At 42.6% G+C, this 14,088-nt stretch overlaps 2 protein-coding genes across 4 annotated transcripts in view; both read left to right on the top strand.

Annotated features, from left to right (window-relative positions):
• ftsj3 (FtsJ RNA 2'-O-methyltransferase 3) overlaps positions 1 to 8,449 on the top strand; it is an 11,079-nt gene extending 2,630 nt beyond the window's left edge. The window contains exons 9-21 of the mRNA XM_005931012.3: positions 76 to 176; positions 338 to 424; positions 512 to 655; positions 843 to 978; positions 1,108 to 1,301; positions 2,746 to 2,866; positions 3,014 to 3,095; positions 3,231 to 3,378; positions 3,854 to 3,951; positions 4,539 to 4,641; positions 6,266 to 6,449; positions 6,531 to 6,625; positions 7,819 to 8,449. Of these exons, the coding sequence (XP_005931074.1) occupies positions 76 to 176; positions 338 to 424; positions 512 to 655; positions 843 to 978; positions 1,108 to 1,301; positions 2,746 to 2,866; positions 3,014 to 3,095; positions 3,231 to 3,378; positions 3,854 to 3,951; positions 4,539 to 4,641; positions 6,266 to 6,449; positions 6,531 to 6,625; positions 7,819 to 8,077 (1,752 nt within the window). The 3' untranslated portion in view covers positions 8,078 to 8,449. The remainder of the gene's footprint in view (positions 1 to 75; positions 177 to 337; positions 425 to 511; positions 656 to 842; positions 979 to 1,107; positions 1,302 to 2,745; positions 2,867 to 3,013; positions 3,096 to 3,230; positions 3,379 to 3,853; positions 3,952 to 4,538; positions 4,642 to 6,265; positions 6,450 to 6,530; positions 6,626 to 7,818) is intronic.
• A 129-nt stretch (positions 8,450 to 8,578) lies between these two features.
• LOC102300216 (chloride channel CLIC-like protein 1) overlaps positions 8,579 to 14,088 on the top strand; it is a 16,543-nt gene continuing 11,033 nt past the window's right edge. The window contains exons 1-10 of one of the 3 annotated variants that reach the window (XM_005931013.3): positions 8,579 to 9,119; positions 9,212 to 9,383; positions 9,492 to 9,599; positions 10,434 to 10,544; positions 10,685 to 10,906; positions 11,031 to 11,171; positions 11,276 to 11,375; positions 11,675 to 11,772; positions 12,303 to 12,449; positions 12,587 to 13,147. In XM_005931013.3, the coding sequence (XP_005931075.1) occupies positions 9,252 to 9,383; positions 9,492 to 9,599; positions 10,434 to 10,544; positions 10,685 to 10,906; positions 11,031 to 11,171; positions 11,276 to 11,375; positions 11,675 to 11,772; positions 12,303 to 12,449; positions 12,587 to 13,147 (1,620 nt within the window). In that variant the 5' untranslated portion in view covers positions 8,579 to 9,119; positions 9,212 to 9,251. Of the gene's footprint in view, positions 9,384 to 9,491; positions 9,600 to 10,433; positions 10,545 to 10,684; positions 10,907 to 11,030; positions 11,172 to 11,275; positions 11,376 to 11,674; positions 11,773 to 12,302; positions 12,450 to 12,586; positions 13,148 to 14,088 lie in introns of all 3 variants that reach the window. The other 2 variants (XM_005931014.2, XM_042224242.1) reach the window with 2 other exon arrangements.

The following is a 14,088-nucleotide window of genomic DNA, read 5'->3' as shown; positions in this document are numbered from 1 at the left end:
GGGGCTTTGAGACAGTCCTGTTAAGAATAAGAACTAACAAGAAAACTCGTGCTTTTCTTGCTCTGTCTCATTCAGATCACCTTCAACAATCCTGATCTGGAGTTTCACTCAGCAACCAGCAATGAAATAAAGGAGTGTTGTCGTGACATCAAAGTCCTGGGCCGCAAAGAACTCCGGTGAGCTTTTCCATCTCTCACTCGCCACGTTTGTGCCTTAGTAAGCTGCTGCTACTTTACTGTGCTTGCACATCACATACATCAGATGGTGTGCGAACGTGTTGTAGCATGAAGTGTTGTTAACACGGGCCGTGTTTGCATGTCTTTTCTCACGTTTGCAGCCTGCTGCTGAACTGGAGGTCCAAGCTGAGGAGATACTTAGCTAAGAAACTGAAAGACGAGGCTAAGCAGCTCGACCAGGAGATCAGGTTTAAAAAAAGAAAAGAAAAAGCAATTTAAATATTAAATCTTTGTTAAAGTGTGTCACACATAAATCATCTCTACATTGTTTTTAGCTTAAGCTCGGATGAAGAAGGGAGCAATTCAGAGGAAGAAGCAGGAAAGGAGGATGAAGAGGAGGAGGGTGAGGACAACGAGGAGGAAGAAATGGTGAAAAAGCTGGCAGAGCTGAAAGCTGAGGAGGTGGCTGAGCTCAAACGGTATGAACCGCTTTAGTTTTTTGTGTTTTCGGTGACATTAATTCCTCATCTTTCCTACTTTGTCTTGATAGGTGCATCTTGCCTTAAAGAGAAGCAACACTTTACTTTTAGTTTCACCTCTCTTAGCTTTTGCCACGGATGCAGTTGTAGGGGCAAACCAAGAAACTGTCTCTTGCTGATTTGGCAGGAAGAAGAGGAAACTGCTGAAGGAGCAGCGGAAGCAGAGAGAGAGAGTGGAGCTGAAGATGGATCTACCGGGTGTGTCCATCGCCTCCACTGAGGACTCGTCCTTGTTCTCTCTCGTCTCCATCAAGAAGAAAAAGGTAAACGTCACACGCTGCTTCCCAAAAGCACCAAACTCAAGATCAGAATACCGCTGATTCCCACAGAGTTCAAGTCCCACAAGCTTTATCACTGAGAAGCGGCTTCATGTTAATTTCTCGGTCCCTCAGGTGCTTGTTGACATATCAAAGGGGGACATGAAGGCAGCGGACACTCTGGTAGATGAAGACAATGATTTTCACCTCTCCGATGAAGATGGCGATGATGCAGATAAAATGTCACTGGCATCTGATTTGGATGACGAGGATCTGGAAGAGGTGGAACGGCGACAAAAGGAGCTGGAAAAGAAAGCGCCAAAAAAGAAGTAAGAGGCCATTCAGAGCAAAAGCACTCTGAGGTACTGGTGATGTGGTGCCTGGCTCTGTAGGAGTTCTCTTTAGAAAGGTGTTAAGCACTGAATAGCATGTATACATTAGGGCTGGGTATCGTCACTGATTTCTAGAATCGATTCTATTCCGATTCACAAGGTCCTGAATCGATTCGATCCACGATTCGATTCGATTTCAATCTGGGAAATTTTGACAGTCAGAAATATTATAATTCAGATCAGTACATTTACATATTTTTGTATCTAAAGGAAGCTGACGCTTTCCAGACTTTATCAAAGGTGTGAGCATCACAGCAGAGGCCTTTGTGTCAAAGTAGCTGAAGATAAAACAGAAAAACATGAAGGTGATTTTCCTGGCCTGGATTTTATAAAAATATTCTGCAGTACATCAGAAACGAAAGAAAACCATTAATCAACATATGAACATCACCTCTGAAGTTACAGCGGTTTTATTACAGACACGGCGTTTTGCATTTTGTATAATTTTAAAACGTTTACATTTGTTCAGAAGCCTGTTGAACGGCAGAAATTAGGTTTTCTTTTCGGAAGTAAGTAAAAGGAAAAAATACATCGGCCGACAGCCTGTGAACAACGGTAGACTTGTGCGTAACAAGCAAACGAATAATGCAGAAAACAGATTTCGGGGATAGACGGGAAACTGTTCTTGAAGTACACTGAGAAAGAGCGAGAGAGAGCTGTGCGTGAAGTGTGATTTTTATTGTGGTGGAAGCAAAACAGTCAGAGTGAATCCATGACGATCTTTATGTGAAGCTTAGTTTGGATCTTCTTTTGCTGCTGGTTCAGTCAATATTGTTTGGAGAGAGATCAAACTAACAGCTTTAGAATCGGCGCAAAAAGGACGTAAACACAAAGCGCAGATCCGCCAAAACATCAGAATCAGCGAGCTGTCGGCTTTCAGCCCCGACCGTGTCGTCGGTGAGAAAGACGACATCTCACTGATTCTGATGTTTTGGCGGCTCCGCGCTTTGTGTTTCCGTCTTTGTGCAGAAGCCGTGTTCCTGCTCTCATTTACTGTTTTAAATGTTTGGTGGTTGTCAAAAATTTGTGACGTTTCACCTGAGATTCTGGAATTTTGGGCAAAATACATTTATATAAAAAAATCGGTTCAGGATTTTAATGAATCGATATCACGTTATCCAAGCCAGAATCGATTTTAATCAATGACTCGATTATTAAAACCCACCCCTAGTATACATGTTCAGTGAGTACAAATTTATTTTTAGCAGAGTTGGTCTCAAACTAGACTGATTTACTAGAATTGTTATTGTCATTCCACAAGTTTGATGCTTACTGTTTTTCCCTGGAAGCTCAAGTCTGTTTATTTATTTATTTTACCAGAAAGAAAGCCCAACCTTTCTAGAAGAGCTCAAAGTTCACGATTCATTTCTGTGGTTTTCAGAGTAAAGTTTACCAACCAAGAGGAGGAGGAGGAGGATGAAGAGCAGGATGGTGGCTTGGTGGTGGAGCTAGAGGGAAAAGATGAGAAGATGGAGCGTCAGGCCGACCTGTGGTTCAGCAAGGTATGTGTTTGACTCGTAACACAACATCTAAAGCTCAGGTATTCTTCTGCTGCACCTGTTCGCTGTGTGATGTGGCACCTGCTTCCTACTTGATTTCTGATCTTTCACCGTGCTTTGTGTGTAAATGTGCTGATGTTGTACCCGTAGGGCATCTTCTCTGAGATCGGCCTCGAAGGAGACGCAGAGAGCGAGCTCAAACAGACCGAGTGGCTCCGGACTAAACAGTCAGGTGTGAAGTGTTTCTCCTCCTCGTGTTCATGTCTTCACACTCACACGTTCACATACATGTTATTTTTCACAGCTTTAAATGAAATTGTGTTTGTGAGGGGCTAGTAGCTATCCTTGTATGTATTTTTACTTCTAGGAAAAGGCAAAAAGAGGAAAGCTGAGGAAGACATAAAGGAGGAGGAGCAACAAGAAACTGCTCTGCCAGGGGAGGAAAAGGCAGGACCATCACTGGAAGCTGCAGAGGAGAGTGACAGTGACTCGGATGACAGCAGCGATGATGAAACGTAAAAGCACATTAAGTGTGGCTCTCTTTAGTCCAGTGTGTTACATAATTAATAAGCTTAGTTTGATTGTGTAACTGAAAAGAAATCTGCAATATTTCCAATTTCTTAAAACTGTTCTTAACATTAATGCTAATATACAGGTAATAATAATAAATAATAATGGATTGGATTTATATAGTGCTTTTCAAGGCACCCAAAGCGCTTTACAATACCACTATTCATTCACTCTCACATTCACACACTGGTGGAGGCAAACTACAGTTGTAGCCACAGCGACTGACAGAAGCGAGGCTGCCATATCGCACCATCAGCCCCTCTGGCCAACACCAGTAGGCAAGTAGGGTAAAGTGTCTTGCCCAAGGACACAACGACCAGGACAGAGAGCCCAGGGATCGAACCGGCGACCTTCCGGTTACAGATGCGATTCCCAACCCCCTGAGCCACGGTCGTAACATGTTCACCGGTTTCCTTTTAGGGAGATTACCAGAATGAAGCAGGCCCAGGGGGCTGGTGGAGTATCAGGAGAGGTCGATGATGACGGCGACTTCCAGGTTGTTCCTGTCGAAAATACCAGTGAGTATGACAGTGAGGTCGTCAGCATCCCCAAACACTTCTCGTCATCATCTAAATGTCGCATATAGACATTTCTTTATTTATGCACATTTGGGCTCCAGAACAATTGACAGAGCTCATCTTATGCCCTACAAAGAAACTATGTTTTTGCCAGGCAGCACATAATTCTCCGATCTTCTAAATTGTTTGCTTGTCAGTTTTCGAGTGCTGAAACTCTTCCTCAGTGCATCTTTGCACTCAGTGGTGAACCTTTAGTCTGCCATCTTCAGGAAGAGTCAGTCAGTTTTCATGCTTGGTGAGCGCCCCCTGTTGCACGGTGCTGCGTGCTGGCACCCATCCATTTTGGTGTTGCACCTCTCAACTCTTTTGTAACCTGAAGTATTGCACTGCTGCTGCCACAGCTGGGTTGAAAACTCTTTTGAATAACCCGCATGGTTTCCAATAAAAGTGCTCTTAAGTTAAATAACATGCACCATTGCATCTCAGCAATATTTGATATGTCTATATGTCCTATCTCTTGCTTTAGAGCTTATATTCTGTTTTTAGCCTGTGTGTGTGTAACTCTGGATGACTGACTGTTTCTTTAGGTAAGAAAGCTAGAATCCTGAGTCCAGAAGGCCTGGCACTCGGCACTCAGATCGCTACATCTAAGAAGAGGGCAAGGGACCTGGTGGACAGCTCCTTCCACAGGTGTGTGTGCTTTGGATCTTTTTCCATTACAATCCAGAACTAGCAAATGTCCGTGGTTGTCATCATAGCGATGAACTCTGCTGCCCGTATCATCTCCAGGACCCCCTCTGTCCACCACATCACTCCTGTCCTGCAGCAGCTTCATTGGCTCCCGGTCAAATATCGCATCAATTTCAAAATACTCTTGTACACATTTAAGGCTATTCATCATCTCTCTCCTCCATATCTCTCTGACCTGGTCAAGATCATCGCCCCATCTCGTTGTCTCAGATCTTCTTCTTCCCTTTCACTCTCCGCCCCTTCCCCCCGTCTTGCCACCATGGGGAGCAGGGCTTTCAGCCGCTCTGCTCCACGACTCTGGAATTCCCGACCTCCTGATTTAAGAAACATCTCTTCCTTCTCTCTCTTTAAGTCCAAACTCAAAACCCACTTGTACAAAATAGCTTATCCCACATAACCTCTCCACTCTGCTATTTTATTTGTTTGTGTCTTATGCTTTTATGATTCTGTAAACTTCTTGCTTTTATGTTGCTTTTATTCTACTATGTACAGTGACCTTGAGTGTTTTGAAAGGCGCTTTCAAATAAAATGTATTATTATTATTATTATTAATGCTGCTGAGCGTTCTGTGACCTTATTAGTATACAACACGAACGCTATAACAAAGGTGGATGTCAAAGTGTTGATGCACCTGGGAGGGCTGTTCTATATGATGAAATATGTCGGATGTCGACAGGAAAATATCTGTCGCTTCATGTTACGCGCTATCGTTTGTTTCGTGGTGTCACAAAAACCCCGTATACGGCAGTATCTTGTTTTTTCTCTTCTACCACCTACGCAAGAATCACGTGAAGGAGTGTGGAGAGGGTTTATGGATGAGAAGAAAAGAGCCGTCAGGTGGTCAAAATAAACCTTAGGCTCAAACGTTAGAACAGGCTTTTCCCTGCAGCACACCATGTAATAAATACTCAAGAAGAAAATGGCGGCCGTTACAACTTGTGGCTAAAAAAATGTAGACACAAGGTGTATCGGTTAAAACACTCGACTCCAGGTGCACGATGCCCACACTTCACACAGGTCGAGTTGCCCGAGTTTCACAGAATTTACAGAAAATGCACCGTTTTGTGATTTATATCGTTGTCGGGATGAGAAATTGTTATATGTAGATTTTGGTCAAATGGCACAGCCCTAATACCTGGTGCTCCATCTGTGGCTTTTCGGCAGACTCTGGGACCATGGCGTTGTTTTTTTTTTGGGGGGGGGGTTTGTAGCCATTTCGGGTTTCAAAAAGGGCAGTTTTGATTTTTTGGAAGGAGACGCTCTTGCGACTCATCGAGTGACGCCACTGACCAGCTAATCGGTGGCACGCACTCTGACGGCGTCACATTTTAGTACCTGCTCGGATTGCTTGGAACCCCAGTCGAGCAGTGGTACCAGGTACTATCACCTAAAACTTTGCTGAGTCAATCCCAATAGGTACTAATGGAAAAGAATCTGCCTTTCAGATTGCTGATTGCATCTAACAATGCGTATATTCGGGTTAACATTTGTTTTCGACAAATAAGGCTTAAACCTGCTGGAATAAGTGAAGATCGCGAATAACACCTTGTGTATGCCATTTCAGGTTCGCCACCTCTGACGAGCCGTGGGAAGTACCGGAGTGGTTCCTCGATGATGAACGGAAACACCGGAAGAGGCCGGTGCCGGTCACCAAGGAGATGGTGGAGGAATACAAACAAAAATGGAAGGAGATCAATGCTCGGCCAATCAAACGAGTTGCTGAGGCCAAGGCCAGGAAGAAGAGAAGGGTAAAACACTTGTAGCCCGAGGAGCTTTTCGAAGTAATCGGTGTATTTCCGAATGTATTAATTCCGCTGTTTCTTTTCAAGACGTTGAAAAAAATGGAGCAGGCCAAGAAGAAAGCAGAAGCGGTTGTCAACACAGTGGACATCTCTGAGAGGGAGAAGATGGCTCAGCTGAAGAGGTATGTTGTCACATCTGTGGGGCTGCGAAGTAGGGCTGGGTATCGTCACTGATTTCTAGAATCGATTCAATTCCGATTCACAAGGTCCCGAATCGATTCGATTTGAATCTGGGAAATTTTGACAGTCAGAAATATTATAATTCAGATCATTACATTTACATATTTTTGTGTCTATAAAAAGGAAGCTGACACACGCAAGACTTTATCAAAGGTGTGAGCATCACAGCAGATGCCTTTGTGTCAAAGTAGCTGAAGATAAAACACAGAAAAACATGAAGGTGATTTTCCTGTTCTGGATTTTATAAAAAATATTCTGCAGTACATAAAAACCAAAGAAAACCATTAATCAATATATGAACTTACCTCTGAAGTTTCAGTGGTTTTATTAGAGACACAGCTGAGCGTTTTGCATTTTGCATAATTTTAAAAAGTTTAAATTTGTTCAGTATTGAACGGCAGAAATTAGGTTTTCTTTTTGGAAGTATATAAAACAAAAAAAGTCGACAAAAAAAGTCGACCGACAGCGCTGTAAACAACGGTAGACTTGTGCATAACAAGCAAGCGAATAATGAAGAAAACAGATTTTTAGACGGGAAACTGTTATTGAAGTACAGAGAGGGAGAGAGAGAGCGAGCTGCGCATAGTGGTGGAAGCAAAACAGTAAAAGTCAGAGTGAATTCATGACGATGTTTATGTGAAGCGTAGTTTGGATCTTCTTTTGCTGCTGGTTCGGTCAATATTGTTTGGAGAGAGATAAAACTAACAGCTTTATGATCAGTGCAAAAAGGGCGTGAACACAAAGCGCAGACCCGCCCACAGATCAGAATCAGCGAGCTGTCGGCTTTCAGCCCCGACTGTGAGAAAGGCGACATCTAACTGATTCTGATCCGCGGGTCGCGCTGTGTGTTTAAGTCTTTGTGCAGAATCCGTGTACCTGCTCTCATTTACTGTCTTAGCTGTTTGGTGGTTGTTGAAAGTTTGTGAGATTTCACCTGAGATTCTGGCATTTCGGGCAAAATAAATTTATATTAAAAAATCGATTCAGGATTTTAATGAATCGATTTTACGTTATCCAAGCCCGAATTGATTTTAATCTATAAATCGATTATAAAAACCCACCCCTACTGCGAAGACAAAACTAACTGGCTGTTTTACCCAGGAGAAAATTTCAATACTGTTTGTGTTTCTTTCAGTATATACAAGAAAGCCGGCTTGGGGAAAGAAAAGAGAGAAGTAACATACGTTGTGAGCAAAAAGGGCGCTGGGAAGAAGGTGAGACGGCCTCCTGGTGTCAAAGGAGTCTTCAAGGTGGTGGACGGGCGCATGAAGAAAGATTTGCGGGGAATGCAGAGAAAAGAACAACGCGCTAAAGGAGGCAAAGGAAAGCACGGAAAGGGACGACAGGCTAAGGCTGGCAAAGGAGGGGTGAAGAGTGGTAAAGGGCGAAAATGAAAATGCATTTGAGTTTCTGCTTGTCGTTATTATTATTCAACTCCCTGGACTCGTGTTATAACTGAGCATTTGTGGAGCTTGGTGAACTACGATGGTTCAGTTTTGGCTCCTGTATCACAGACAAAATAAACATGAGTCTCTGTTTTGGAACCTTTGCTGGATTTCTTAAAGCCCTGGAGACCTCAGACATGTCTGGGAGATATGACATCCAGGTTTTATGTATACGTCTCTGTGAAGATGTAGCTGATTTGCCTTGAACCCCCTGGAAGGAAGAGGATTCACTGAACAGCTTAACTGTAAAATGCAGTAAAAGTTTATTGATAAATGTTTCTCGTGTAAATTCCAATCTTTGCAATAAAGTTTTTGTTCAGATTGGTTGTTCAAGCATTTTACAAAAAAACCTTTTCATCCTTTGTCTAATGCAGCCACAGCTATAAAAGTGCAAAAACATCTGTCTTAGACTGCACAGGCCAAGCAGGAAGCGAACTCAACCTGATGAATGACGTCTTTTCTATTTCAAAAAGGCGCGAGTACTTCCTGAAGTCTGACCTGCACAGAAACATCTGCTCAGTGTCCTCGGTCATGCTGGATGCTGGAGAAACACTAACACTGCTGTGACCTAAATAAATACTACATTTTTAAAATTTCTATTACCAAATTGTGTGCATCAATGCAAGTGTAAGAAAGCAAATCTGCTCAAGCACTTATTAGGATTTCTAGTACCTGATACTTTATCTGTATTTCAGTTTGTGTAATTGTAAAAAATGCTCCTGTATGTTTACTTATGAAGTTGCATGTGTGGTTGAGCTGATTTTTAATATCAATACTACGGCTTTACCAAAATGGACTGTTTTTTTTTTCTTCCCAAAACTACATTACCCATGAGCCTTCAAACTTAAATTGCGTCACGCGGTTGTACAGTAAAGCGGTTCCTTTTGCGGAAAGGTCTGTTATGTTGTTTTGTTCAGTATAGACGGTTTAGTTTTAATATGTGACCCACGCCTCAACCTGTCATATTACCTTAAACGTCACGTTTTATTCAGTGAGTCTAAAGTTGCTTTAAAAATTAGCTTTAAACTTAGCTAACGTTGCTAGCTAAAGTTGTGCACACCTGTGCTTGCTTTCACTGTCAAGGATCTAACTCTGGTTAGGAGCCTGTCTTCTCCCGGCCAGGATGTTCTTTATTGCTTTGGTGTGGAGCCTGTCGCTCACTGCCGTGGGCCAGCAGGAGGACAACGAGTGGCTCGACCCTTACGATATGCTCAACTACGATGCTAGCACCAAAACGATGAGGAAGCCTACTGAGGTTGGGAGATTGTTTACTCTGACCCAGCTACATTTGACACGGTTCTGATCACTGTGAAGACGTTGTGTTGTCCAGCTCTGACATTAAGAGTGTGTATTTGCATCGCAGCCAGCAAGCTATGACAACGTGGGCACTAAAAGAAGAGAGTACAATCAGGACTCTAGCCAGACCGAGCTGACGTCCTGCAAAGAGCAAGTGGAGGACCTACAGAAACAGGTTGGTGTTTTGAATAATAAATCAGGCACAATGCATATTCATATTTTCAAAATATAAGTTTTCCCCCATTCAAATTGAATGAGTTAATTGAAGGTGTAGAACTGAAAAACAATTTCCAATTTGTCTAACAGTATTTAGGCTCCAGGCTTATTACTTTCTTCTCATTGTTAGCACAATTGTTGACACGTTCCTGAGTCAAGCTCTGTGTTCAAGCTTAGAAAACAATTTCATGTACCTTTTTAAACAGAATTGTGTGGAAGGTTTAAGGAGTCTGGAAAGTTTTTTTCTGAGGGACTTTTGAAATGTAGCCTCTAAAAAGAAAGTAAAGTATGATCTGAGGATCAGGAATAGGACTAGCCGCACTCTAAGCCTCTCACTTTCTATTAACTAGAGTCAGACTTACAGATACTGGACCATCAAGAGTATCAGGACATTACCATAGTAAAAGTCAGGCTGTTACTATGGTGTCATCACATAGTTAGCCTATCGCATTCAATCACATTTTATGTACACATGTGCACTCGCTGTGCATGTTTTCTTAGGTACACCTTGTTAGTCCTGTGTTGGAGCCTCTTTTGCATTCAGAGCTGTCTTATGTTCAACAAGGTTCTGGAAACATTTCAGTTCCACCACATCCCAAAGGTGCTCTACTGGCTCGAGATCATCACTGAATGTACAAGAAACCAATTATACATGATTTGAGTTTTGTTACTACTTCTAGAACAGCCATCAGTGGGTCAGCAACAAGACTCGGGTAGGCTGAGATGTTTAAATTATGGCGAAGTGTGCCAAGAAGATATCCTTCATATCGTTACACCACCTTCCTTCATTCAGAATGAAGATCAAAAGAAGACGATCAAGCTCATCTCACAACAGCCAACATGCAGTCCAGTGTTCAAGCGATTTCTGAGCAGACTGTTGAAGGAAATACAAAGAGTGGGTGTGGTAGGTGGTCATCTCATGTTTTATGGTGAATTATGAGATTTTAGTTGAACATATTGTGCCATAATTTTTCTCTGGTTCAATAATTGGCCAAGTGTCATAAATATTGCAATTTTAAGACACTTGCTCTAATTTCTCCCCAGCCCAGTGACTCCACAGATGTCTTCTTTGATGCCAAAGTCAAACTGTCCAAACAAGCCATGACAGAGATCCAGACACTTCTGGAGGGTGAAGACAGATGGAGAACAGGCGCTCTGGACAACGCCATCAGTCAGATACTCGTGGACCTTAAACCGCATGATTATGAGGCCTGGAAGTGGCGATTTGAAGACACCTTTGGGGTGGAGTTGGACACAGTATTAAAAGTAAGTTTTTAGTAGCTTTTACCTCTGGCTTCCTTCTATTCTGACTCTTCTTAATGCTTCTACTGTGCTTTAATGGTTTCTATTTTCTGTAACCACTCAAACTGTACTCTGCTCTCTCCTCCAGATCGGGTCATTTATCCTGATTATAGTAGCCATTATCAGCACCGAACTGTGGACAACGATCTCCTGGTTTGTGCAGTTCCGACGACTGTTTGCCGTCTGCTTCTTCGTTAGTATTATCTGGAACTGGTTCTACCTGTACAAGGTAAATAGGAGCTCCTGCAGCTTTCAGTGGTTTCAGTTTAGCTGTATTTCAGTGCTTTGATTGTAAAATACAATGTTTTTAATAAATATGTATATTTTGTTCAGATTGCCTTTGCTGAGCATCAAAATAATATAGTGAAGATGGAAGGCTTTAATGCAAAATGCACTGGGGTGAAGAAAATTGACTGGAGTGACAGTTTGAAAGGTATGCAATCACCAAGCACGAACAGTCACGGCATTCTGTGAAAACCTCTTGCATCTAAAATATTAACTGGCTGAGAAAAACATTCCTTTTTAGAGCGTATTAAATATCATTTTGAAATACGTTTCACTGCACAGCCATGAGATGGAGAGGAATTTAAGTCCTTGTGGAGTCATTGTGCAAACTCTGAAGTCTCAGCTGCTTTAACAGTTTTAGACTCCAGCATTGCTGTTTTGCATATATTAAGCGTATTTGGCTCATAACGTCTGCCTAAGCTTGGACCTGTATTTGGTATCCTGCAGAGTGGTTTAGAAGCACCTGGACTCTTCAAGATGACCCTTGTAAGAGATACTATGAAGTTCTCATGGTTAATCCCATCCTGTTGGTACCTCCAACCAAGGTAGGCCACTCTTTGGAATGTCTGTTAAGGGTTATTGAGGTTTTGCAGACACATCACCACTAAACACATGGTTTTAATTTGGCTGCCATTTTGGACATGTGACAAATATGTTGACAGCGTAGAAGTGAGCGAGCAAGTTGCCAGTCACACACTGCCCACGACCATACGACAACCTCCAGTTGTGAAGTAAAAAGTACAAATTTTGAAATTGCATTTTGAAACTTCTTGGCTGCAGCACTGAAGCACAACTTTTGCTTCCATGTCCAGTTTGTGTCACACTTTTTCAAGTTGTGCAACTGCTCGGCTATTATTTGGCAAGTTGTTGCAGACAGAACGTGAAAAAAAACAGCCACTGTGGCAAAAACCAAAGTTGTCACCAGGAGGATTTTGGTACAGCACCTTCTTTACACCGATTTTACCCAGCAACCAGTCTACCTTGTTCTAACTGCTATATATTTTTACCATGCCAAACTGTGTTCCTTGGTATGCGCTTGGACTTTGTTATGACCTAGACATCCTTCCCTTTTTAGGCAATCTCAGTTACCATTACGACCTTCATCACAGAGCCACTGAAGCACTTCGGACAGGGAATCAGTGAATTTCTTCGAGCGCTCCTCAAAGATCTACCAGTTACCCTGCAGATCCCAGTCCTGCTCACTATCGTGATCGCCGTTGTGGTACAAATTGTCCCCTTTTTCACATTAATTCACATTATGGAGCTTGCGTTGTATACACAGCATTATTTGCATTAATAAAGCAATACATTGTATGTCTTTGCTTTGTATAAATAAATATATGTTTGACTCTTCTACAGGTGTTCATGTATGGAAGTGTGCAAGCAGCCTTCCAGCATGGCATCATGGCACCTCTACGCCGCCCTCGAAGGGATCCACCACCACCAGAGCTGGAACAACCGCAAGCTCAACCTCGCCTCAGGATTGAGGACCGCAATCATTTTGCAGGAGGGGATGCACCTCAACAGCAACATGCCCTAAGGTACAGAGCTGATGACGCCAGATTAAACAGGAATGACTTGCATCAGAGGAGACCCAACAGGCAGAGGGTCGAGACTCTAGGAACTGCTGAGGATGAGCCGGACGCTGAGCGGGCCAAGGAAGTTCCTGAGGCAGACCAGAATCCGTCTGTTGAGCCAGATTCAGAAAACCAGCGGGGAGCAGAAGAACGGCCACCAGCAGCAAAGGATAACAGCGTTGGTCAAAACAAAGCCAAATCGGAGCCAAAAGCTGCTCGGTCAGATTCGTCTGAGTCGAAGAATAAAACTTCAAAAGGGAATGAGAACCTTTCTCAAGATCAACCAGACAGAGATGTTGCAGTGCTCAGACCTGAGCTCCCAGACGTGCAGCCTGTCGATGTGGTGAGCCCCCCCCCCACCCCCTTTTTTTTTTAATTTATTTATTTATTTTTTTAGATTTTTGTTTATATTCATTAGGGCTGCCACAAACAATTATTTTGATAGTCGACTAGTCACCGATTATTTTTGCGATTAGTCAACTAATCAGATCATGCATCCATTGGACGTAAAACCTGCAGCTTATTGCACCAGCATGCATCTGCTCTTAGCTTACAGCTTTAAGTGTTTCAGGTATGTGCTAACTAAAAATAAAGAGAAGATGATAGTTTATTAAATTTTAATGAAATTTGTAGATTGTTTCGGTGGAGTTTAATAAACTCACCGCACTATATTCTCGAGCATCTCACACTTCTGATAATCAGCTGTCTGCTTGACGTTTATTCAGCTGTGTAAAAACTATAACTTTAATCTCAGCCAAACCGATTTACTCAGGAACAAATAAAATACTGAAAAAAGCCAAACGATAACATTTTTAAGTTATCAAAGTGACTTCTATATCATGTTTAACCTGAGTAGCAAAAGTCGGCGGTGGGTTTGAAGACGATTTGCCGGGAGTCCGGTGTTCTCACGGCGCTAGTGACCTAGCCCCCGGCTAGCTATCGAGCTAGTGGGTAACAGACATCTCTGAAAACGTCGGAGTGCTTTTGAAAATATGTGGTGTCTTGATAAACTGAGCAGATATTTGAGGTTTACACAGCTACATTCTCGCCTGAAAATATGTTAAACGTTTATTTTGTGACCCAGAAAGAATAATAAGAGTAACATTAAAACTAACCAGCTGCCGCCATTGTTGGAAACTGCGCTGGGCTGCGCTATGAATTCTGGGTCAGAGCTACTTTTTCTTCTTCGGGGTTTAACGGCAGCTGGCATCCTTGTACATGCAGTGCTGCCATCTTCTGTTTCAGTCCGTTATTACACTCTTAAATCCTACTACTTATTCCTGC

Source organism: Haplochromis burtoni, unplaced genomic scaffold, assembly GCF_018398535.1.
Source record: "Haplochromis burtoni strain Fernald_Lab_line unplaced genomic scaffold, NCSU_Asbu1 Contig_133, whole genome shotgun sequence".
Classification (NCBI taxonomy): Eukaryota; Metazoa; Chordata; class Actinopteri; order Cichliformes; family Cichlidae; genus Haplochromis; species Haplochromis burtoni.
This window is presented reverse-complemented; position numbering and strand designations above follow the sequence as displayed.